This window comes from Triplophysa dalaica, chromosome 4, assembly GCF_015846415.1.
Source record: "Triplophysa dalaica isolate WHDGS20190420 chromosome 4, ASM1584641v1, whole genome shotgun sequence".
NCBI classification, from domain to species: domain Eukaryota; kingdom Metazoa; phylum Chordata; class Actinopteri; order Cypriniformes; family Nemacheilidae; genus Triplophysa; species Triplophysa dalaica.
Genome location: NC_079545.1, coordinates 2,637,003 through 2,659,646, shown reverse-complemented (window position 1 = coordinate 2,659,646; position 22,644 = coordinate 2,637,003). Strand labels below are relative to the sequence as shown.

At 37.3% G+C, this 22,644-nt stretch overlaps 2 protein-coding genes across 2 annotated transcripts; both read left to right on the top strand.

The window, feature by feature from the left end:
* The first annotated feature begins 1,525 nt into the window (after positions 1-1,525).
* On the top strand, positions 1,526-4,825 carry prdm12b (PR domain containing 12b). The gene is made up of 5 exons (XM_056746749.1): positions 1,526-1,824; positions 2,845-3,035; positions 3,140-3,295; positions 3,457-3,571; positions 3,729-4,825. The coding sequence occupies exons 1-5, from the start codon at positions 1,605-1,607 to the stop codon at positions 4,148-4,150; spliced, it is 1,104 nt and encodes a 367-aa protein (XP_056602727.1). The 5' UTR covers positions 1,526-1,604; the 3' UTR covers positions 4,151-4,825.
* A 1,930-nt stretch (positions 4,826-6,755) lies between these two features.
* Positions 6,756-22,524, top strand: c5 (complement component 5). The gene is made up of 41 exons (XM_056746712.1): positions 6,756-6,904; positions 7,101-7,296; positions 7,393-7,546; positions 7,822-7,892; positions 7,970-8,064; positions 8,213-8,295; positions 8,393-8,483; positions 9,161-9,266; positions 9,338-9,473; positions 9,586-9,701; positions 9,854-10,054; positions 10,739-10,927; positions 11,128-11,334; positions 11,651-11,812; positions 11,904-12,030; positions 12,110-12,175; positions 12,264-12,467; positions 12,761-12,842; positions 12,959-13,041; positions 14,153-14,292; positions 14,797-15,018; positions 15,287-15,347; positions 15,434-15,523; positions 15,851-16,063; positions 16,154-16,238; positions 16,328-16,487; positions 17,804-17,902; positions 18,745-18,916; positions 19,003-19,208; positions 19,296-19,448; positions 19,542-19,604; positions 19,685-19,778; positions 19,866-19,905; positions 20,001-20,103; positions 20,354-20,428; positions 20,530-20,635; positions 20,712-20,795; positions 21,154-21,243; positions 21,390-21,476; positions 21,586-21,727; positions 21,804-22,524. Exons 1-41 carry the CDS (start codon positions 6,837-6,839, stop codon positions 21,943-21,945), a joined length of 5,064 nt encoding a protein of 1,687 aa, XP_056602690.1. The 5' UTR covers positions 6,756-6,836; the 3' UTR covers positions 21,946-22,524.
* Positions 22,525-22,644: the final 120 nt, after the last annotated feature.

Here is a 22,644-nt window from a genome sequence, read left to right as displayed (position 1 = left end):
GATGTCAACATTTTAATTTCCTTTCTAATGAAAACGAATCGTTGCCCTGTTTGTTGTGATACATCTATCCCCCCCAGGCTATACGTTTGCCCTTATTTATGAAACTTATAATAGCGCAATAAAAACAAATCAATCTCTACTTGTGCAAATCCAATTCAAAAGGGAGGGTCAAATCCCAAAGAAAAAGAAACCCGAGGACGGGGGCTATCCCCCAAAGCAGCTGTTGAGTCCTAATCTTTTTTCTTGCCCTATCACTCACCTACATTCTCCTCTGCGCTCTCCTCGCATCTCTCTTTGGAAGTTCTCGCTCGCGGCTCTCCCCACTTGCCAGACCCCGTCCTTGTCCAGATTTTTTTCGGGCCATCCCCTTGTACTTATCTTAAAGAAAAGAAGAGTGCATGGATGTCAAATTGCCCTCAAAAACACCATGAAAGATTGATTTGCAGCACTTTTCATTCAGCCGGCATTATTTTGAGGAGAGCTGAATAGGAAACCCGCAAGCCGGGGAAGGAATAAAGATGTCCTCCCTGTTGGAAAGGGGGGTACTGCCCATTTTGTCTCAGTCCATCAAGCACGGAGAAAGAGGGGGAAAGGCAAGGAGCTTTTCATAAAAAAAGCCCATATACACCTCGCACAATACTAAAAGACTTTAAATTAACATCCATGAATATTAAATTACTTCGGCCTGAAAAAGATTGAATAAAAGATATACTTGACCCAGACGACTTTGCATATTTGCGTACTCCAAAGCACATCATTAAAACTCATTCAGAGTGTTTATGCGAGTTTAATTTCGATACGATTACTGCGTCCTACAAATAGAACTAAGTCGTAAATACAAACTAACAGAAAGTTTGTGATACTAGATTTGAATTGAAGCAATAATTAATTGCGCACTGAATGTTTATAAAATAATCTGGTACAATAAATATTGGCATCATGGCACGAAAAACGCTCAGGTAATCTTTAAACTCCAGAAAGAAAAAAAATCTAAAGATACAAAATAGTAATTTTCTCTGTGCGCATCAATACAACGGATTTATATTTTTGGATTGATCACCTTAGTCAGCAAAATACATAAAAAATCAACAAGATTGTCAATTTATAAACCCTTCCCTTTACTCGTCTTCGCAATAAATATTTGTGTTGTCTCAAGTGCTTTTCCATGCCAAAAGCGCAGTGCGCCTCTCAGGCGAGCAAACAGCTGGAGCGGGGCGCACAGTGTGGAGATGCATGGGGGCTTGTTATTTTAGCCAAAACGTGGTTGTTGGATCCTGAACATCAACACACACACAAGGCCCCCCTTCTTCCTCAACCCCATCTCCCCCCCCCCCCTCAGGAGTAGCCACTCAATAAAGAGTGTGGCGTTTTTCCTCTGGTTGAACAAGTCTAAAGAACACAAGGGGAGGGTCATTAATAACTAATTACCGTGGGTCAGACCTGACGCATATAAAGCCCACCGGGACCGCGGAGAGGCGCAACATTCTCTCGACACTTAGCGAAGAAGAGAGTCTCCATATTGCGCCGGCTTCTGACTTTTCGTCCAATTTTAACAGCAAAGGGGATATTTTCCGTTATTGTCGACAAGAGTTTTTGCCGTCATCATGGGTTCAGTGTTGCCTGCCGATGCTTTGGTTCTGAAGGCTGGATTTAAGCAGCAGACTTTGGCCCTGTCCGACATCATCACCTCTGACATCCTTCACAGTTTCTTGTACGGCCGCTGGAGGAACGTGCTGGGGGAACACCTGTTCGAGGAAAAGACAACCACCGTCAGCCCCAAAACAGCCTTCACCGCAGAGGTCCTGGCGCAGTCCTTTTCTGGAGGTGATTGAACACGATTTCGCATTATTCGTTTTCTAAAACGTTAAAATGATCATACATTTAAAATGTTTACAATTTCATGTTTTATCAATTTAGAAAAAGCTCCAAAGCGCGTTTGGCAATATGGCACAGATTTTAAAGGATGATTTTTAAAATCTTTTTCCACTACAAACACGCTTTTTTTTAATATGAATGTTCTTAATGGAAACTTTTTTTTTTTAAAGTGCATGTGAAATTAATATTATTTCCAAAAGCTTTCTATACAATATCACATTTTAAGCATTGCAATTCATACACCGCGTAATGCTTAAAGTAATTCAAATCAGTCTATTAAAATCATGAGGGTTGTTCTTGACCTGAGAAAGAATCCAGGACGTTAGATGGAGAATAGGCTGTCATTCATCAGCCCGGGACAGTCTCCACACCCCCGCCTTGACACTTTTCTTTCCCTCGGTCTCATTTAAAGTTTCCCGTCCCGCTGTTAATATGCCGTGAAAGCTGATTTCGCTGCTATTCACACCATGTCAAGCAGCTAATCTCCTTTTCTGCGTTTTGTCAGAAATTCCTGGGCCGTTTAAAGAGAAACCTGGTTTCATTCAGCGCTCATTTTGTGCTACAAAGTTGCTGAAAGGATAATGAATACGGAATAAGCTGTTTCTTGCCTATGAATATGTAGCCTCGTCACATTTAAAGCGTGGAAAATTCCTGGATTGTTAGACTTAAAAGGCAATTGACATTTATTTGAGTCTCGCCATTTGAAGGTATTCTGACGCGCAGACTGCACATTCCTTTATACAGGCCTACAATAAAAAGCACAGTTTGAAATATAAAACGAAAAATATGCAAGGCATAATTTGTTATAATTTAACATTATTTTTATGATTTTATTGTGCTTTTTGCCTTTTCTTTTGCTTTAAATAGGCAAATAGCGTTTGTAAAACAATTGAGTAAGTTTTCTTTTCTTTTCTTTGCTTGCTAATTCATCTAACAGCTCACTCACCTTTACCCGCTTTCTCTTTCCAGAGGTCCAGAAACTCTCCAGCTTGGTGCTGCCAAGTGAAGTCATCATTGCGCAAAGCTCCATCCCAGGGGAAGGGCTTGGCATCTTCTCCAAAACCTGGATAAAAGCTGGCACCGAGATGGGTCCGTTCACTGGCAGGGTCATTTCACCCGAGCATGTAGATCTCTTCAAGAACAACAATCTCATGTGGGAGGTACGTGCAACAGGTGTCGCGGGCGCAAACGCGCTGTTTTTGAGAGTTTGGCTTCGTACAGTCTCAAAGTCAGACATTCACGAAAAGCTTTCTGTTGTTCTCAGGTTTTCAATGAGGATGGCACGGTGCGCTATTTTATCGATGCCAGCCAAGAGGATCATCGCAGCTGGATGACTTACATCAAATGCGCGCGCAACGAGCAAGAACAGAATCTCGAGGTTGTGCAGATTGGAAGCAGCATATTTTACAAAGCTGTTGAGGTGCGTTGATCTATTTTATTTATGTTCATATTGTATATTTATGTCATAGGGCACATCCACAAGAAGCCTAATTTAATTATATGAATTATTTGTTTATGAAAGCAAACACTTTAAATATTGCCCTGGCTTAGTAAATAAAACATTATTTATTTGATTGACAGACAATTCCTCCAGATCAAGAACTGCTCGTGTGGTATGGGAATTCCCACAACACCTTCCTGGGCATCCCGGGAGTCCCTGGCATCGATGAGGAACAACAGAAAAAGACTAAAAATGGTGCGTAATTCTGCTGCTTAAAGGGCTAAGGGTGGGATTTGGTACCTCTACGACAAGCCGGATCTTTATCATAAGCATAGCGTTACAATAACACTATAGTTAAGACTGCATTAACATCTGTGTCAAGTATTTGAACATTTCACTTTATTCCTCACAGATGACTTCAACCTGTGCGACAGCGTCTGCTCCGCCAACCTCTCCACAGCCAGTCGCATGCGCTGTGTCATCTGCCACAGGGGCTTCAACTCCCGCAGTAACCTGCGCTCCCACATGCGTATCCACACGCTGGACAAGCCCTTCGTGTGTCGTTTTTGCAACCGACGTTTCAGTCAGTCCTCCACCCTGCGCAACCACGTGCGCCTCCACACGGGCGAGCGGCCCTACAAGTGCCACGTCTGCCAGAGCGCGTACTCCCAACTGGCAGGGCTGCGGGCACACCAGAAGAGCGCACGACACAGGCCGCCCAACACAGGGGCTGTGATGGGATTGCCGGCCCACTCACCCCCACCTCCTCCTCAGCTGGCACAGGTTCATCACCCGGCCTCGCTGGTGCATCACATACCCACCATGGTGCTTTGAGAGAGCTTATCAAACTCAAGCGTTTCAGATGTTTGCAGTCTCGCAGGCTGTGTGTCTATGTAAAGCAGGTCCTGTTCAGTACTCTCACTTTGTGGTTTGCCATCCTGGCCATGTGAAGCAGAAAGCAGTGATCAGATATGGCGAAATAAGGCCTGCGCAACTCACAGACAGAACTGAAGTAAACTGGCCATCGAGGGGCCGTTTTTGTATGTTCATGTTGAATTCTTATTGGAACGACAACAAATGGTTCTTAAAAGTTTTTTTGTCATGGCAAACGACTGCCATACTATCAAACTAATAATGCCATTTAGAATGTATCTTTTCATATGTGCATGCAACTGTATTGTTTTCTTCCTTATTCCACTAAGGTTAAATCAAGCATTTTATCCACATTAGTCTCAAAGATCAACGAAAAGGCAAATAATAAGGCATTAAAGAATTATGAAGATGAAAAATACAGAGAAAGAGTGTCTATTCATCTGCCTGTATAACAGACAGTAAAACAGGGGATACACCGGGATCAAGCGCCACTTGCTGACCAATTTGCGTCACTACTTTCCGGTCATAGAGGCGCAAGTTAAAAGCATGTCATTGTGAATGAACAATATGAAGTATGTAAAAGAATGTATATATGGTTTTAAGATTTATTTCCAAAAATATGGAATAGTCACTTTATCTGAGTGTGTATGTAAAGCTTAAAGTATTATTACCAAACTTGGTTCTATTATATTATGTATAAGCCCTATATGTTTGCTTTTATCAAATTATTTGGGTATTCACAGTGTATGCTCAATAAATAATTAACAAACGCCGTCAGTGTTTTGTCACTTTTTCATGGTTTAGTTTTTTTGTTGGTAGCTTTTTATTGCTTGGTGTCACATCAAATAACTAAAAAGTATAATTTAAGAACAAGTACAGTATACTAATCAATGTAATAGCACTGTAAGTGTACACTGTAAAACCTTTGGTTTGCTAGTAACTTAGATTACTTTCCTATTAGTACTGTTTTCAATTTGTGTTAAACTTTACTTCAATTAAAGTAATACACATTGACTCAAAATGAACAAGAAGAGATTGACATTACCACAGCAACACTCCAAAAAAATGACATTTTTCCTAAGCATTATTGTGTTGTTTTCTAGTATACAAATATTTGAAACATCCTAAATAACGATACATTTACATAACAAGAAAAGTGATTTAAGATATTCAGTCTTGTTTCATTATAGAAAATATAAGAAATAAGTTTATGTTTAAAATTTAATTAAAAATGAAATCTACAGTATGCTACTGGCAAACCTGCTGCAAAACTACAGCAAAGTTTTACAGTGTAGGCTATTATTTCAATACTTCAGACTATATTTTTAGTTTATAAAAGTATAGGGGAGTGCGGGGCACAAAGTAACGCAGTGTTAACTGTGGCATGGATGTTTTTGCTTTCTGTATTTTTCAGGCATTGTCAGATGACGAATTTCTGCAAATATTTGAAAAGTTTTAATGTGTTTTCACAAAGATATTGCACAAAGTATGTTTTGGCAAGTAAGTTTCTTCATGTATTTTTCAATTTCTCATTTAGGTCACCAAATCCAAACCTATTTTATCTTAATCACTGTCCTGTTGCCTAACACATGTACCATACTGAAATATGTCAACCACTTCATAGCAACTGTTAATGGCTTTGATGGCAGGATAAATTGTAACAATGTTACATTTAATCCTAATGTGTGAAAATGTATACAAGACAATAATAATCAAATCGATCCATATGTATTGATATATAATAGATGGGTGGTTATATGAGGGATGGCTTGATGAAAGATGTGTAGATTTCTGTCTGGCAAGTTTTACAACTAACAACTTTATTTGTTTTTTATAGTTTTGGCCAGACAGTACAGTGTACAGTGATGAGAAGGTTTTTGTTTTATACTGGAATTATACTACAAGTGAGGTTTTTACGAGGGTACTTGACATTATACACACAGTTTACTATTTTTTGTGTTAATTTAGCAAGTTATATATAATACCAAGTTTTTATTAAGGTAATTTAAAAACATAATTTTTTATACTCGTAATATACCTTTATTTGTACTTTCAGTAGATTTGAACTATATCTCGATCAAGAGACTAGATACAATTACAGGTCAAATGTACTTAGACTTTTCAGTAATAATGTGTCAAGCATATACATATATTTGTATCTTTAAGTGTTTAAAAAATTCCCTTTTTAGTTCAAAAGAAGTATACTAAAAGCACGGCTAAATAAAATATTTTTTGTAAGGGTGAGTTGCAAACTTTTTTCACCCATGACCCATATTCAGCAAATCAATGATAACATTTCCCGTAAATCAGAGTGTTTTCAAGTCTCTTGCACAATAAACCATTGCAAAGCAAATAGCTCTGTAAAATCTATATTTGTGGCAAATAGATCTATACCTGTTTAAACTGTATCTGAGCATTGACCATTAAAATGTTACAATTTCTGATGTAAAAACAAAATAATCATCAAAATTGTGATTGTTTAGGTCTAGTTTATTCTGACTTTTCCTTCATTCATTTTCAGACTTTTTAGAGAAATCCTCTCTTCTTTTAAGACAGTTGAGCTAATAATTAACTTAAAACAAGCACAGCAGATGATATGATGATATGAACTAGTAGCAGAAGCTTGTTGTTTTGCAGCAAGCAGTCTATGATGGCACGTTTCATTTTGATCTGCTTATTTCATCTTTTCGCTTGCATTTGCGCTCAGGATAAAGTGTAAGTCGAAAGTTTACATTCTTTAACATCTTTACAATAATATTGAACAAAGATCATTGTTTAGTATATACGTATGTAAGTGTATTCACTCTTTCTGTTTACAGTCAAGCATCTATATTTAAAATGAATAGCTTTGTCTACAACTAAAGTAAACCCACAGACTTTTTTACAAATCAATTTTGGTGCTATTTTGCAGATATTTAATCACTGCACCCAAACTCCTGCGACTCGACGCTTCAGAAAGTGTGCTGGTGCAGTTGTTTGGCTATGACACGGAAACCATTGTGGATCTTTCTTTAAAGAAAACACTGGCACATGGAGACAAAAGATATGCCTTTCAATCCCTAAAACTCAATGTCCACAACAAATATCAAGCGATGGCCACCTTAAAGGTAAGCCCGTGAATATAACGTTATTCTAATCTAACGCATCCAATTCAACGTTATTCTGTATGAATGTTTGATTAAAGCTCTTTTCTTTGCTTCTAGATCATGCCTGATGATTTTCCTAAGGGGGAGACGCATGTCTATCTTCAGGCCATTTCGAGTGGTTTCAATACACATGAAAGAATCCCAGTCACTAATGTTAATGGTTTTCTTTTCATCCAGACTGACAAACCATTATACACGCCTGATCAGGAGGGTCAGTATGATAAGATTCCTTTATATCTGAGTGTGTGTGGGTTTCTTAAACATTTCTCATCTTGTCCCGGCAGAAAGGGATTAGAGTTCTGCAATAATATTGATTGTAGACTTGACAAATCGGAGCTCCGTATGAGACATTGTAGAGATCCTTTCTGAAACTCTAGTGGAGACATTTCTGACTCTTTTTCTCAGGAGAAATATCATAGACGTGAATGCCACAAATGTAAAGAGTAAATTTATGTGAAAACACTTTGATCTTCTGTGGGTTCACAGTACAAGTGCGTGTTTATTCCATGAATGAGGAGCTGAGGAAATCTGGGCGTCCCGTAACCCTGACGTTCGTGGTGAGCATCTTTATCGCTGCTTCTTACTAACCATTTTTTGCTACAGGTGAACCTTATTGATTCAAAGCTTTCTTTAGGACCCCAATGGTCTCAAGGTAGAAATGATTGACATGACTGAAATCAATGGAGCGAAACCACTTCTTCCTCCGTTCAAAATACCTCTTAAGCCAACGTGAGACATATTTATTATTCAAAGTTATGTTTAGATTGATCCAAATAAAGAGACCCAGTAAAGTCCAATTAAGTATAACTATTCCGTTTAGTTAAATCAGCATCCAAAACATGTTGCTTATCAGCAATGTTCATCTGATGTTTTTCAGTTTTGGAATCTGGAAAATCCAGGCCACTTACACTGAAATATTTGAAACTGCTGCCACTGCTGAATTTGAGGTCAAAGAATACGGTAAGAGCAATGATTTAATACCATTTCCAAATGAATATTAAAAGTTGAGGCATTTGAAGTGTTGTTGTTTGAACCCATGTTACTGCATCCGTCTCAGTGCTGCCCAGTATTTCACTTCAAATCAAGCCGGAGGAAAACTACATCAGTGCTAGCAACATTGAGTCTTTCAAGCTGAGGATTTCTGCCAAGTGAGTTTTTCTGTTTTGTTTTTTATACATAACGTAGGGACAAAAATTCTGAAACCCCACCGGAAATCTATCACGTTTCAATGTTTTTATAAAAATGTCTTACAGGCAGAAATGTTTCAACATTTGAAATTGTAAAACAAATATTGCGTCAAAAACAACATTTGTAAAACTATGTTAGGATATAAAACATGGAAGAGCTATTTAGGATTATGAAACACAAAGCCATTGTATTTTTGCAACAATAAATAACGTTTCTAGAACGTTGCAAGGTGTTTTTTAAATAACCTAGAAATAACCGTTAGGGAACATATTGTAATTTCTAGGATATTTAAAAAACACCTTGCAACATTCTAGAAACGTTATTTATTGTTGCAAAAATAACCATTAGGGAGCAAGCTGTTATATTTAGGTTATTTAAAAATACTTTGCAACATTTCCTAGAACACTGGTTTCCAAAAACTCAGATAAAAATAAACAACCAATCGGGAAGCAAATAATAACATTAGGTGAAGCTCCTGTGTTTGCTGGGTAAATGCATTTTGCAACTTACATTATCTTTTCGATTGGAACATGGAACTATGAGGATCGTATGTTTTGCAAGCGATTTTAATGTCTGATTTAGATTTGTGTAACTACATAGTTCCTTGCAAATGACAATCACTTATTTGCCTTGAAAGGTATTTGCAAGGAACACCGGTTAGTGAAGCTGCTGTGTTCTTGAGGTTTGGCTACAGTACTCCAGATGAAACTGTCATGATCCCATCAACCTTCACATTTTATCAGGTAGAATCAGTTTTGCAGTCATCAAAACTCACGTGCGTATATCCGTTCTCAAAGTGTGTTACCCCTTATAGATGATAGATGGAAACCTGGATGTCAGTCTAAAAATCAAGTCAGCTCTGTTGACTATGCCTGATGGACCTCAAGACCTTCGAGACATGAAGCCAAATACTTTCCTACGCGTGATAGTTTTGGTGCAAGAGTCAACTGGTGGGTCTAGTTAGCATTATTATTTTTTTTCAATATCAAACTAAATAATAAATTATAAGGATCAAATATGATTCTGTAAAATGCACTTATTGTTACCCCTTGTCATATTCAGGTGGTATCTCCGAGCAGGGAGTGATGTCACATGTGAAGTTTGCAGAAACTCCATTTACCCTGAAAGTGGTCGCAACCCCTCCATTCATCAAGCCTGGCTTACCATACGCTATCCGAGTAAGATATCGGTCTTTACTGTAATTATTTTTACTGTAATAAACTTGTATGTGAAACTACAGCAACTCATCATAAGAAATGTAAAGCTAAAGAATCATTCTACAAATATGCATGTCCGTAGTCTTTGTACTGTATGAGTCTTCTGGTCATAGGTCTTGGTGACGAATCCTTTGGGTGAGCCAGAACGAGGAGTATCAGTCAAAGCAAGAGCAATGATAACAAATGTTAACAACGAAGAAGATCATTTCAAATTCTCTGGAAACTATGATACGATGACAGCAACAAGTGCAAGGGATGGAATTGCTTACTTCATATGTAATATACCCACAGACGGGCAAAAAGCTGAATTCAGTGTGAGTGAACCTGTGGAACATTTTAATATGAAATTCTGAACCACTTCAATGAGTTGTCTATATACAGAGCCCAGTTCAACATTTTCTAGTGACTATTTAAATGATTCAATTGGCTCAAATATTCATGAATGTTTTACTTGGGGTGTTTAAAGGAGTAATGAGTGGTTTGTGGCGGCATCTAGTGGTGAGGTTGTAAATTGCAACCAACAGCTCAATCCACCTCTCCACAACGTAGCACTACGGTGGCTGACACGTTCACGTTTTCGCTTCTCTTTAGAGGAGTTTGTCTGTTTAGGGCTACTGCAGAAACAACATGGCGAATTTCATTCAAGGGGACCCACTTTGTCTGTAGATAGAAATAGCTCATTCTAAGGTGTAAAAACCTAACCCTTCATTATGTAAGGTCTTCATACACCTCTGAAGACATAGTTATCTGTATTATTATATTGCATTTCTGTCAATAGATCCTCCAAAAAATTACACAAAGCACCTTTAACACCCCTTTGTAAAATGTTCAAAACTTCAACTGAGCCACCTGAAAAGTAATAATACAACACATCAATAGAAATGTGACTTGTAGATATTCAGTGAATAGGGAGAAAAAATTCAATGTTTAATTTGTTATTTAGCGCTATAATGTGTCAAATATGTATGCTAAATATATTCATATTGTTTTGATTTCAGTTTGAGACAGAAGATCAGTCCCAAGTCCAAGTCAAACATAAGGTCGAATCATATGTGTCTACCAATCATCGGTATCTGTACATAAATTTACCATCTGACTCTATCAAGTTCAAAGTCGGCGAGTACACAAATATCGAAGTTCACTTTGAATCTCGCGTATATCTTTCTCTGAAGGCCTTCAGCTACCAGGTAAAACTCACTTGTTGTTTACCAAAATTCTAATACTTACCTTTGTGCTATTCAGTTATAGTTTTGTTGAGTTGGCTTTTCCCTAAAATATAAATGTCAATAGGTCATCTTAACCCTTTTAGCAGTAGTGTACATTAATAACAGCATATGTACTTTAAATATGTAGATTCCAGTAATGAATTAAACATTTCTCATGTTAGATCATCTCAAAGGGGAAGGTTGTGAGGCACAACACGGTCGAACGTAGAAATGAAAAGAGTCAGAATTTGAACATTCAGATAACGGCAGACATGGTACCTTCTGCACGTCTGCTGGTGTACTACGTCCTGACCGGCGAGGGCAAAGCCGAGCTGGTGGCAGATTCCGTGTGGTTGGATGTCCAAGCAAAATGCATCAATGATTTAAACGTAACACTTTCTATTTCACTACGTTCACACTGTAACTGATTTCCACAAAAAAAGGGGTTTTCCACAAAACAATTTTAAGTTTAAAATTACAAGTCTTTATTTGTGGCGGCACAAAGCGATGCACTTACAGGCAAAACTTTTGAGAACCACGGCCATAAAGAACCTTTAACATCCAAAGAACTTTCCTGTTTCACAAAAGGTTCCCCCTAGTGCAACTACAAAACAGAAAGAAAGGATTTATATAAAAAACCTTTACGTAAATGGGTCTTGGGGAAACCAAAAGTGATTCTTCTATGGCACCATATATATATTTCAGGTGGACATATCAACTCCCAACTCACAACAATACAAACCCAAAGATAAGCTCCAACTGACGGTGTCAACCAAAAGCAGAATAGAGGACTCACTGGTGGCATTGTCTGCTGTAGACACGGCACTGTACAACCTCAGATCGAACGATAAAGACCCTTTAAAACAGGTGAACGAGCTGAGTTGTACACTCAACAAGCACAATGACAAAAAAAACAAAGACGCTAATGATATACATAATTGTTAACGCCATGTTGCAGGTGTTGCAATACATAGAGAAAAGCGATTTGGGTTGTGGAAGAGGGGCTGGCAAAAACAACGCCGATGTGTTCGACCGCACCGGCCTTATGATCCTCACCAATGCCAACGCCCAGACCACCAATGCAGGTGACCTTCACATCCATCAAATGTAAACGTGAAGATTTTTTTTCCTGAGGCCTCTCACAGTCTTTCTTTCATTTATCAGGGGTTTGCACGTCTACGGCTAGACCAAAGCGCTCGGTCAGCTTGAACGATGAGTTTGAAAAATATGGTTTGTTTCTCGCCATTCAAAATAGCCCGCACCTCTTCTGCTGATCTTTCAATAACAACAACAATCACACACAATGTTTATTCAACAGCCAACACGTTCGGGCAGTTCAAACGGTGCTGCCTAGCTGGGACACGCAGTAGCCCGACCCTTGAATCCTGTAGAGAACGTGCTGCGAGGCTAACGGTGCACCCTAAGGCTGTGGTACAGTGTAAGAACGCCTTTCACAAATGCTGCGAACATGCGATGAAGCTCCATGAAGACAACGAGGACAGGATCATACTTAGTCGCTCTGGTATGTTTGCTGCCCACATCAACATATAGACGACAACATATTTTTTCATCATTTATTCATCCTCACATCATTCCAAACCTGTATGACTGTCTCCTGCAGAACACAAAAGGTATTTTGAAGTCCCAAACGACGTTGGTAACCAAATATTTAAAGTAAATTGGCGCCATTGTTGTTTGGAGACATTTCTCAAAATACCTTCTTTTGTGTTCGTCAGCATAAATGGTCGGGTTTCGATTGACATGAGACCAAACAAACAGAATTGTTATATTTGGGGTGAACTATTCCTTTAACAGCGATTGACTTTCTGTTGGATATATCTCCAACGACCCGGAGCTACTTTCCTGAGAGCTGGTTCTGGGAGGAACACACAATAAAGTAAGACCACAAACACTACAATGGATTTCATTACTTAAAATAAGTTTGTAATAATATTTATTTGAGAAAGAGAAATAAATAGTAAATTAAAGCAAAATTTGCTATATCTTCTCAAGATCTGGATCAGTAAGCATCAACAAGAATCTTCCAGACTCGCTGACTACATGGGAGCTGAAAGCTGTTGGGGTTTTCGATGATGGTGAGTAATAAAATCCATTGTTTTGGCGTCACCTTGTGGTGAAAAAACGTAGAGTAGACCAGTGTTTCTCCTCCGGGGGTACTCGGACCCCAAGTGGTCCGTGGCGTAATTGCAGGGGGTCCGTAGAACCATTTAAAAATGATTTGAGGCATTATTTTTCTTTCAGAGTTTGAAATTAACACCCAGCAGACTCAGATAAGAATCATCCGAGTCGTCTATTGCAGTCACATTAAATGCCAAATTGACTGGTTACTTTTTGTTCATAAATTGTCATTCACTTTGCAGTGAAGGTTCATGTAAACCAAATAATATTCTGAACATTTCTGCCTCAACATACCCATCATGTGGCGTCATATAGAGCAGTCGGCGTAGAAATCACAGCACCGCGAGAGAGAGTCGACTCTCTGGTTCTGCAAACAAGTATATTTTCATTTAAGCTCCATCTATTACCTAATTCAAGAGCTTTAGCTCTTAGCAATAAACAGTAGCTTGAGAAGTGTAACGGAGGCCTTCTAGGCCTGTTTCCGACACCTGACACCATGGTGACGAAACGCTGCTAGAATGATATGCGTTTGCATCCAGTTTCCAAACACAAAACGTGTAAACCAACGAACAAGTGACATTTTTCCTCATAGGAATAAACAGTTTTTAAGTGTAATGCACCGCAACAGGCACATGACCTTCCCAAATGACCGTTTGGGAACCACAAACTGTGAGACCTGGAGTCAAAAAGCGGAGTAGGCAAGATGCCCTTCAATATATTACCAAATTAATTCATTCCATAAATTAATATAACAGTGCCATTCGCTCAACAAATGAACTGGTAAATAACACTTGCCATATTTTCTTTACAGAAACTAAATTAACAATGCAAAGAAACCACATATTTTACAAAAGGATCCATTAGAATGAGACGCTCATTACTTTACTTACCATTACAAACAAACTACTATTATAACGTGTTAAACTGTACAGTATTCACTAAGTAGTAAACTAGTGCTCGATTCAAAACATATACATTGATTTAGGAAATAATGCATTATGCATAATTCATTATGAATATGTAATATATTATGAATAATACATATTCTTCTATTGTTTTTCTGGTTAGGTATATGCGTTTCAGATCCAGCAAAGGTTCAAGTGTCTCAGGGCATAAGTGTGAATGTACCCTTACCGTATTCAATGGTGCGTGGAGAGCAGATCGAGCTCAAGGGTTCAATCTACAACCGGCATTCTTCAAGTACTTCGGTGAGATCTTAACTCCAAAACATATGAAATACGGTTTAGTTAGAAGTCTAAGACAGTCTAAGAATATTGTTCAAAAGTTTGGGTCACTTAAATGAAAAATGTATGACTGTTTTAAAACTCTGTGTGATTTGAATATGTCTATATGCAAAACAGTAATAAAACTTAGATCAAATAATTTATAAATACATGAAATTATAGAACATTTATCTCATATATATATACAATATTTAATTGCAAAATCAACAAAAGTTTTGATTTGGACCAAATTATAAAGAAAAGCAGGCAAGAGAAGTCCATAATAGATGCTGGTTGATAGAATAAGACCACATCGTTTCTATTTATTTTGAGTTCTACGTTTGTGTTATTTCATCGTTTTCAAGAGTTTACTATTATTCAAAAATACATGCAAAATATGAATAAAAAGAGAGTAAATGCCACTAAACTTGTGTTTTTATATCTTCATGTGACTGTCACATCACTGTTTTCTCTGTATCTCTCACACAGTACAGTGTAACCTTGACAGCACCAGAGGGAGTGTGTGTGTTTCAAGGTGTTCAGAAGGGGACAGGGGGATTGGCACATGAAAATAAGGGCAAAATAGAAAGTCGCTCTGTGGCTTTGGTCAAGTTCTACATCATGGCCATGGAAGCGGGAACTCATACGCTTACATTCACTTTAAAAACAAGTCACGGGATTGACATTCTCAAAAAGACATTGAGAGTTGTGGTAAGACCTGATACATAAGAATAGAGCTTTGGCGACAAACACATTTGTATGTTCCCAAGTTATATTGAAAGAAATGGTTCAGACACAAATAAAAATTATCTCACAGTTTCCTCGTCCTCGTGCTATTTAAGATGTATGTGACTTCCTTATTCTAGTGAAACAAAATAACTATAACAAATAATTTTATATAAGCATGTTATCCTCTAAAATATTTTGAATGAATTGTTTCTTTAAGTATATAATCTACTATTTCCTTTGTACTGTACAGCCAGAAGGAATAAGAAAGGAGCAGACGGTTGGAGGAAGAATCGATCCAAGGGGCGTCTTTGGTAAAAGAACCTCTGAAGAGTAGCAGTACGCTCTCTGCTCATTGCACAATTGTGTTTTAAACCTCATTTCTTTTGTCTTTTTGTAGGCACTCAAATACGAACACTAGAGTTAAAAAATTCCCTGCCTCTAACAATCGTGCCAAAGTCAACGGTGGAACGATCTCTGATAATTAACGGTAATAAAGCGATGAAAGAGCGTGCAGCATTTTTGGAGATTGAAATATGCGAATATCTTATTTTCTTATTTAAGGAAATTTCCTTTAAAAATGTTTACTATTAGTTACTTGGACTATTAAGTAAAGTAAAACAACCAATGTCTGGACAGACAACATATAAAAGAGTATAAAAGAGCCGAAGAAGCAACAACACAAAATTAGAGACCTTCAAAATAAAACGGACCCAAAGTGTGACACTCTAAAACTTAAGAGTCTTGATATCATGATGCGTTACAATCAATGTTAACCCTTTTCACTGAGTTTGTAACTTCTATATATATCCATCAGGTGAATTGCTGGGAGAACTCCTGTCAATATTAACCAATCCACGTGGTTTGAATCAGTTGACTCAACTACCAAGGGGTTCAGCTGAGGTGGAACTGATGGGTCTTCTACCGATCTACTATGTCTACCACTTCCTGGAGAGCACAGAGCAATGGGACATTCTGGGGAAAGAGATGGCTGCGAGTAACGTAGAACTGATGAGAAAAATGAAATCTGGTAAGCTCCATCGCACGGTACAACTGAAGCAGTACAACTGGATGTAGGGATTTGCTATTAAGTGATGGAATATCTCACTGTTCTTTGCAGGCATCACCAGCATCATGTCCTTTAAGTTAAAGAGAGAATACGCCTTCAGTATGTGGTCAAATGAGGAAAAATCCGCCAGCACCTGGTAAACAACTGCACATGTTCTTCTTCGCCTGGAAGTTTGTTAGCTGAAATGAGTCAAATCTGCAGTATGTTTGATTGATATCTATCTAGGGTGACTGCTCTTGTGGTCAAGACTCTCGCTGATATGAACGACTACGTCCATGTGGATTCTAATTTGATGAGCAACACCATCTCTTGGCTGATCAGACAATGTCAAAATCCTGACGGCTCCTTCAGTGAAAAATCTGAAACTAGACCACTGAAACTTATGGTATGAGACAACAGAACATAATGCATGTTTTACTTAAATATTCATTTAATATTCATTATGCTTTATTGAATGGTGATTTTACATGAAACAATTTACTCCACACATCTGGGTACATTTTAAAGCCAAATTAAATATAATGTTTAAATTGTGTAAATTGAAGTGAAAAAAAGTGTTTTGCACAGTGTTGCAGTAATCGTTGTTAAAGATATATCTGTGCAGACCATCTTTTTCTATTTGTTCGACTGTCCAATGGCCAGGCATTTTTACTCCTCACCTCCAGGTCTAAATGGAAAGTGCAAAATAAAGCCTCCCCATAATTTTTTTTCTAATTTCAGAAGCTGTTTCCCTCGGATATAAGTCACAATACGGAAAATTAGTCAATTGCAGCTTCCGTTTCATGGTGACTTTAAAAATAAAATTCAATTTAATACTTTTTTTCATTAAATAAACTTAAATAATGTGTATAGTTTATAGAAGTTAACTGTTAAACTTTTTTAATATGTCCTACTGAAAAAAATCTGTTAAATGATTTTAAAAGATTTTATCAAGTTAATATAACTGTTGATTTTTCTGACTAAGCCAAATGAATGATTTTTTAGAGAGAAACAGAACGTATTGCAGGTTTTTTATATAAATATGTTTATAAATATACTAGGGCTGTCGAAAGATAAATCTTGATTAATTGCAATTGCAAGTTTGTGTTTACTTAATATGTGTCCGTGTATTGTGCATATTAATTTTGTATTTATAAATACAAAAACATACACATAAATATATTTAATACAATTTTGAGATGTATTATTTATATTTACCAAAAACTTAAATTACATATAAACGTTCATCAATTTTTATTCCATTCCATTCCATTTTCTACCGCTTATCCGAACTACCTCGGGTCACGGGGAGCCTGCGCCTATCTCAGGAGTCATCGGGCATCAAGGCAGGATACACCCTGGATGGAGTGCACACCCTGGATGGAGTGCTATCAATTTTTATATTTTTCTTAAATATATGCATGTACTGTATGTGTTTAAAAACACAACGTTAACATGTACAGAACACAGACATATATAATGTAAACAAAAACTTCTATTCCGGATGAGATTAATCGTGATTAATCATTTGACAGCCCTAAAATATACACTCATGATTTTAGGAATATTTTTGCAGGTATATGTCTGAATGTTATGAAATCCTTTGCAGACAAATTTTTCTTTCATTTTACATGAACAGTATGTACAGGTTGGGTATATAGATTATATTAGAGATATCTTGTATTCCAGCATTTGATCATCTTTGTCTTGTTTTTTTTTCAGGGAGCTGGAGCAGATGTTACTGAACAGACTGTTTACCTCACATCGTTTGTCATGATTGGAATTAAAAAAGCTATATTCATCAAAAATCTTAATTTAGAGGTATGACTCCCAGTAATATATGATCAAATTTAATAAGTTAATACTGTAGAATTAATCGTGCATGTTTATTAAATATTATATTTGAAGTTCTATTTTTTTCCAAAGAAGTGCACAATATTATCTCTATTTATTTCACGTAAATTAAAACAAGGTTGTGCAGTAAAGACAGATGTAAATTTAGTTTTTGTATTTTAAAATTCCCCCCAAATGTTTGCTTAATATTAGAGATGCACCGATACAAAATTTCTCCACCAATACGAATATGTAGCAGATTATTACGAGTAATACATGCCGATACCGATTCTGAAGATTAAATTAGTATTTCTTAACTTTCAGAATGTTATTAACGACTATTAATATTGAACATCGATGTTTCTTAACATGTCCTCTTTTGTTTGACAGGATATATCGGTCCAGATCATCGGCTGTTTCTAAACTATCGGCCGATGACCGATAGTGAGAAAATGGGCTTTTATGGACCAATACCGATTATCTGCCGATATATCTGTGCATCTCTAGTAAATATGTAAACAGTAATTGTACAGTGTAATGGAACAACTTTTTTATGTTTGAAACCAACAAGAATGCTAAACTTAATCTGTTTGTCACTGAGTCTGTTCTGTGGGTTGTACCTTAGTATCAACCGGTCAGCCATTGCCACACCGAAAAGAAACTTGACTAAATGTTTCAAACAAACATTTGAACATTGCACAAGACCTTTACACATTACAACCTCACAAACCTGACTGTTTTCCAAATGAGTGTTTGATACAAGTCTAATTTAATGTGGCCTCCACCCTGAAAAAGTGGAGATCTGGCTAACAACACATTCATCCTTTCAGGAATTTAAAATGGCTTTAAACCGTGCATCCGACTATGTTTCCGCTCACACGCGGAAGCTCAACAATTTGTATGTAAGAGCCATTTCTTCCTATGCCCTAACACTAGTAGACATCAACAATATGCCTGCAAATGAACTTTACGAGGGACTCAAGAAACAGGCTCAATTCATAGGTAATGTCTTATACTTGTTTTGACCCCAAAAAAAGAATCACTTTCCTATTTCTAAGAGAAAAAATCACATTTTGGTACATTTTCAGGAAACCCAGCCATGGTTCGTTTCTGGGAGGAGGCTCAACCCAAGAAAGATCCATTAAAACCCAGTAAAACAGCAGCAAAGAGTGTGGAAACGACAGCGTACGTCCTGCTTAATACTTTACTCAGAGGTCACTCAGACTATGCCAAACCCATTCTGAACTGGCTATCACAAGACCAGAGATACGGCGGAGGCGTCCATTCAACGCAGGTCTTTCTCCTTACAATTTATGCTCGTTTCGAATGTATGTCTTGCATTATTTTAGCTCATGTTATCTTTCTTTTCTCATTTTTCTAGGACACTATTCTCACTTTGGAGGCGCTTTCAAGGTACAGCCTGTTAGCTAAACGAGCCACCTTAGCCATGAAGGTCAACGTTGAATACCGGACTAAAGGTGACATCACTACCATCAACCTAACTCAGCAGAAGCCAGTGGCTAAACCAATAGAAGTATGGCTTGTGTTTTTTATGATGTAAATCCATAGTTCACAGGAACAGTGTTTCTAAACTTAACACAAAACCTCTGCTTTTTCCATTGCAAAGGTGACCCAAAACGATGATGTCATTATCAAAACGGCAATGTCATCGGGAGTGTCGTTCGCCACGGTTAGCATTTGATTTCATGTCAAAGAAATTCCTTGTCATTGTCTTTACATGTACAAAACTATATTCTCATGTTTTGACAGCTGAGAACAGTGTACTATGAAATGTCAGAAGGCAATGAAAAATGCCATTTTGATCTCTTAATCGACGTTCACGGCCGCATCAAAGATACAAATGGTAGCTGGTGCACATTTGCTTTTCTCCGCTCAGTATTCTATTACATTTTAACTACAGTTAAAAATATTGAATTTTCTGTTTAACCAGATCCAATGCAATCATCACAGCGGATTGTAGCTTGCGCAAAGTAAGTTGCCAAACTTTTTTTATGCTCTTTGTTATGGGTACATGTTTTAAGCATTCGCTTATATATTCTTTTACAATGCCCTGTTTTGCATGAAGGTTCAAGCCACATGAAAATTCGGTCGAAAGGGAGACTGGACGCGCTGTGATGGAAATTAATTTGCCGACTGGAGTGACCCCGATCCAGGAAGATCTAGATTTGGTGAGAGCCTAAAACATTTTATAAATAGTCTTTCTGTTTTTGAAAACTGTACACTGTAAAAAAAGTAATTTTCAGGCAGCTGGGCCACCAGAAAAAACATAAAATAACATTTAGATATAATGAAATTGAATTAAGTTTTTAATGCTATTTTACACAAGACATGTAATTTGTCTTAAAAATATGTGAAATATGTGAACATTTTGTAATAATAAACTGAAAAAATGTAACTGTTTTTTTACTCTCTTTACAGTATCAGAACGGAATTGAGTCTCGGTTTTCCAACTATGAAATCGAAGGTGACAAAGTCATCCTTCAAATCGATTCTGTGAGCATCGATGAGCAAATCTCTTTATCTGGCCCATTTCTGCATTCTAATACAGTGAGCTTATCCTGTGTAAATTGTAAAATGCATTTCTAATGACGTAGATACCGTCAGACGAGTTCTACTGCGTGGGTTTCCGTATTCAGGAGGAGTTTGAAGTGGGCATGAGCAGTGCCTCTGTATTCAAAGTTTACGAATTTTCTGCTCCAGGTACTTTACATTGTTTCCTGCTTGTAATTGAATTCAAGTGTATAAGGCAATTACTCAACTGACTTTATGATTTTAGATTATCAGTGTACAAAGTACTACTTCAAACAAAGTCGCAGGCTCTTACGACTCTGTGACGGAGAACAATGCCAGTGTATGGCAGGTGAGTCAGCATGTCACAGTTTAATATTTTAGAGCTAAAACTACTGATTTATAAACAACTCTGATATGAAATAAAATACACAGAATGAATTAAAATTTAAAATAAAACTAAACCAAAACCAAAATATGTGAAACGCTCAATATGGCCACACTAGCGTGGAAGTCCCGCGTTTTAGTAAAAAGAGCCAATCATCAACCATTAAAGATTGATATCAAACCACATATTTATACTGCTGACCCATATTTACTTAAACTTTATATAGCAAAAGAAGAAAAAAAAATATTTCAAACCATATGTGTGCATTGAGATGAATTTGTTAGTTTATTAACAAGGTATTGGTATTTTTCTTCAAAATTAGCGGAATGCGGCAATTTCAAGTCTAATGTTGATCCCAGTATCACCTCTGAGCAGCGCAGACAGGACATGTGCAGAGAAAGCATTAAATATGGTAAATGTTTATCTTAGCCTTCATGTCATAAATTTTGAAATGAATAAAATTATTATGTTAATTTATAAAGCTACTTTGCAACTCCGGATGCATACTCTATCATATTTATGTGCATGTAAAGTCATTTGCTGTTGTTTTTTTTGCAGCCTTTAAAGTGTCGATTGAATCCTCTGAGGCTGCGGGGGACTTTGTGACCTACAAAGCAAAAGTTCAAGGAACCCCTTTGAAAAAAGGCAAGTGTGTATTGAATTGACTTGTGTCTATGATTAATCTCCACGTGGTGTTACCCCAAATCTGACACGTTTCCCAGCTCAATTGAAACGCTGACTTTGTGTTCTACAGAACCAGCTGATGACATCAAATCGGACACAGAGATAGAACTTGTCCGAAGGGCGACTTGCAGCTCAACAAACCTTGAAGTTGGCAAGCAGTATCTGATTATGACCGCTAAAAACATGCAGATACGAGTGGGTCGTGCTTACAAGTGAGTTCTTCTCTGCACTCCTGCTCATTATAAAATGTCTCCCGTCAGCTCATTTCCTCTCATTATGACGTTTCAGGTATAAGTTTCCCTTGGATTCGGATGCTTGGGTGGAATGGTGGCCACGTAGTTCAGACAAATGTTCAGACGCTGCCTGCCAAAAATACATCACTGTTCTGGAAGATTTTGAATACGACTTTACCATATCTGGCTGTTATTGATAGTACATGCCAACAGAGGATATTCATGTGCCTGTTGTTACAATATCCCCTCGAAAAAAATGCTATCTTTAATATGATAATAACATTTACAAATGAGCTATGTGCCTCCTTAAGGAAAATGTTTTATGTAAGTATATTGTTTGAACAAAAAAATCACAGTCTTGTCTGATCATTTTACTTATTCCCAATAATCCCTTCTCTAGCATATTTTCCCTGTTCAACATACCTCACTATATTGACCTTTTGTCATTGCCCAATATGACCTTCTGTCTTAAATCTTGAATTAAACATACAACACTACAATCGTTTCCACAGTGATTTTTCATCCGGAGAGGATAAAAGAATAAAAATATACATCATATAATGATGTATGACTGTAGTCTAGCTAGCATAATGGAGCACACTCTCTCACACACTTTTACTTGTCTAAATACAAACATTCCAATAGAATTTCTCATGCAATTTCTATTCAAAGCTACACAAATGTTTAAACAAAATACAACCAACAAAACTTTTAAATGAGTACATGTAAGGTTGAACGATGTATGTGAAAATAAAATAAAACAAATGAAACCGGAAGTGCCTCGAATACAGTGTTTACATCTTGTGAAGAGGTCTATACACAGATAATTATAAATATTACCCACACACTTAACGCTAAAAGAAACGTGTGCTTGACTTTCGCCAAATATATTGTAT

What these genes read in the sequence shown, in the direction of transcription:
- prdm12b (XM_056746749.1), top strand. Translation starts at nt 1,605, where the DNA reads ATGGGTTCAGTGTTGCCTGCCGATGCTTTGGTTCTGAAGGCTGGATTT. An exon ending in TATTTTACAAAGCTGTTGAG is followed by an intron (nt 3,296 to 3,456) that starts GTGCGTTGATCT and finishes TTTGATTGACAG; the next exon opens with ACAATTCCTCCAGATCAAGA. An exon ending in ACAGAAAAAGACTAAAAATG is followed by an intron (nt 3,572 to 3,728) that starts GTGCGTAATTCT and finishes TATTCCTCACAG; the next exon opens with ATGACTTCAACCTGTGCGAC.
- c5 (XM_056746712.1), top strand. Translation starts at nt 6,837, where the DNA reads ATGATGGCACGTTTCATTTTGATCTGCTTATTTCATCTTTTCGCTTGC. An exon ending in CGATCCAAGGGGCGTCTTTG is followed by an intron (nt 15,348 to 15,433) that starts GTAAAAGAACCT and finishes GTCTTTTTGTAG; the next exon opens with GCACTCAAATACGAACACTA. An exon ending in GATGAGAAAAATGAAATCTG is followed by an intron (nt 16,064 to 16,153) that starts GTAAGCTCCATC and finishes TGTTCTTTGCAG; the next exon opens with GCATCACCAGCATCATGTCC.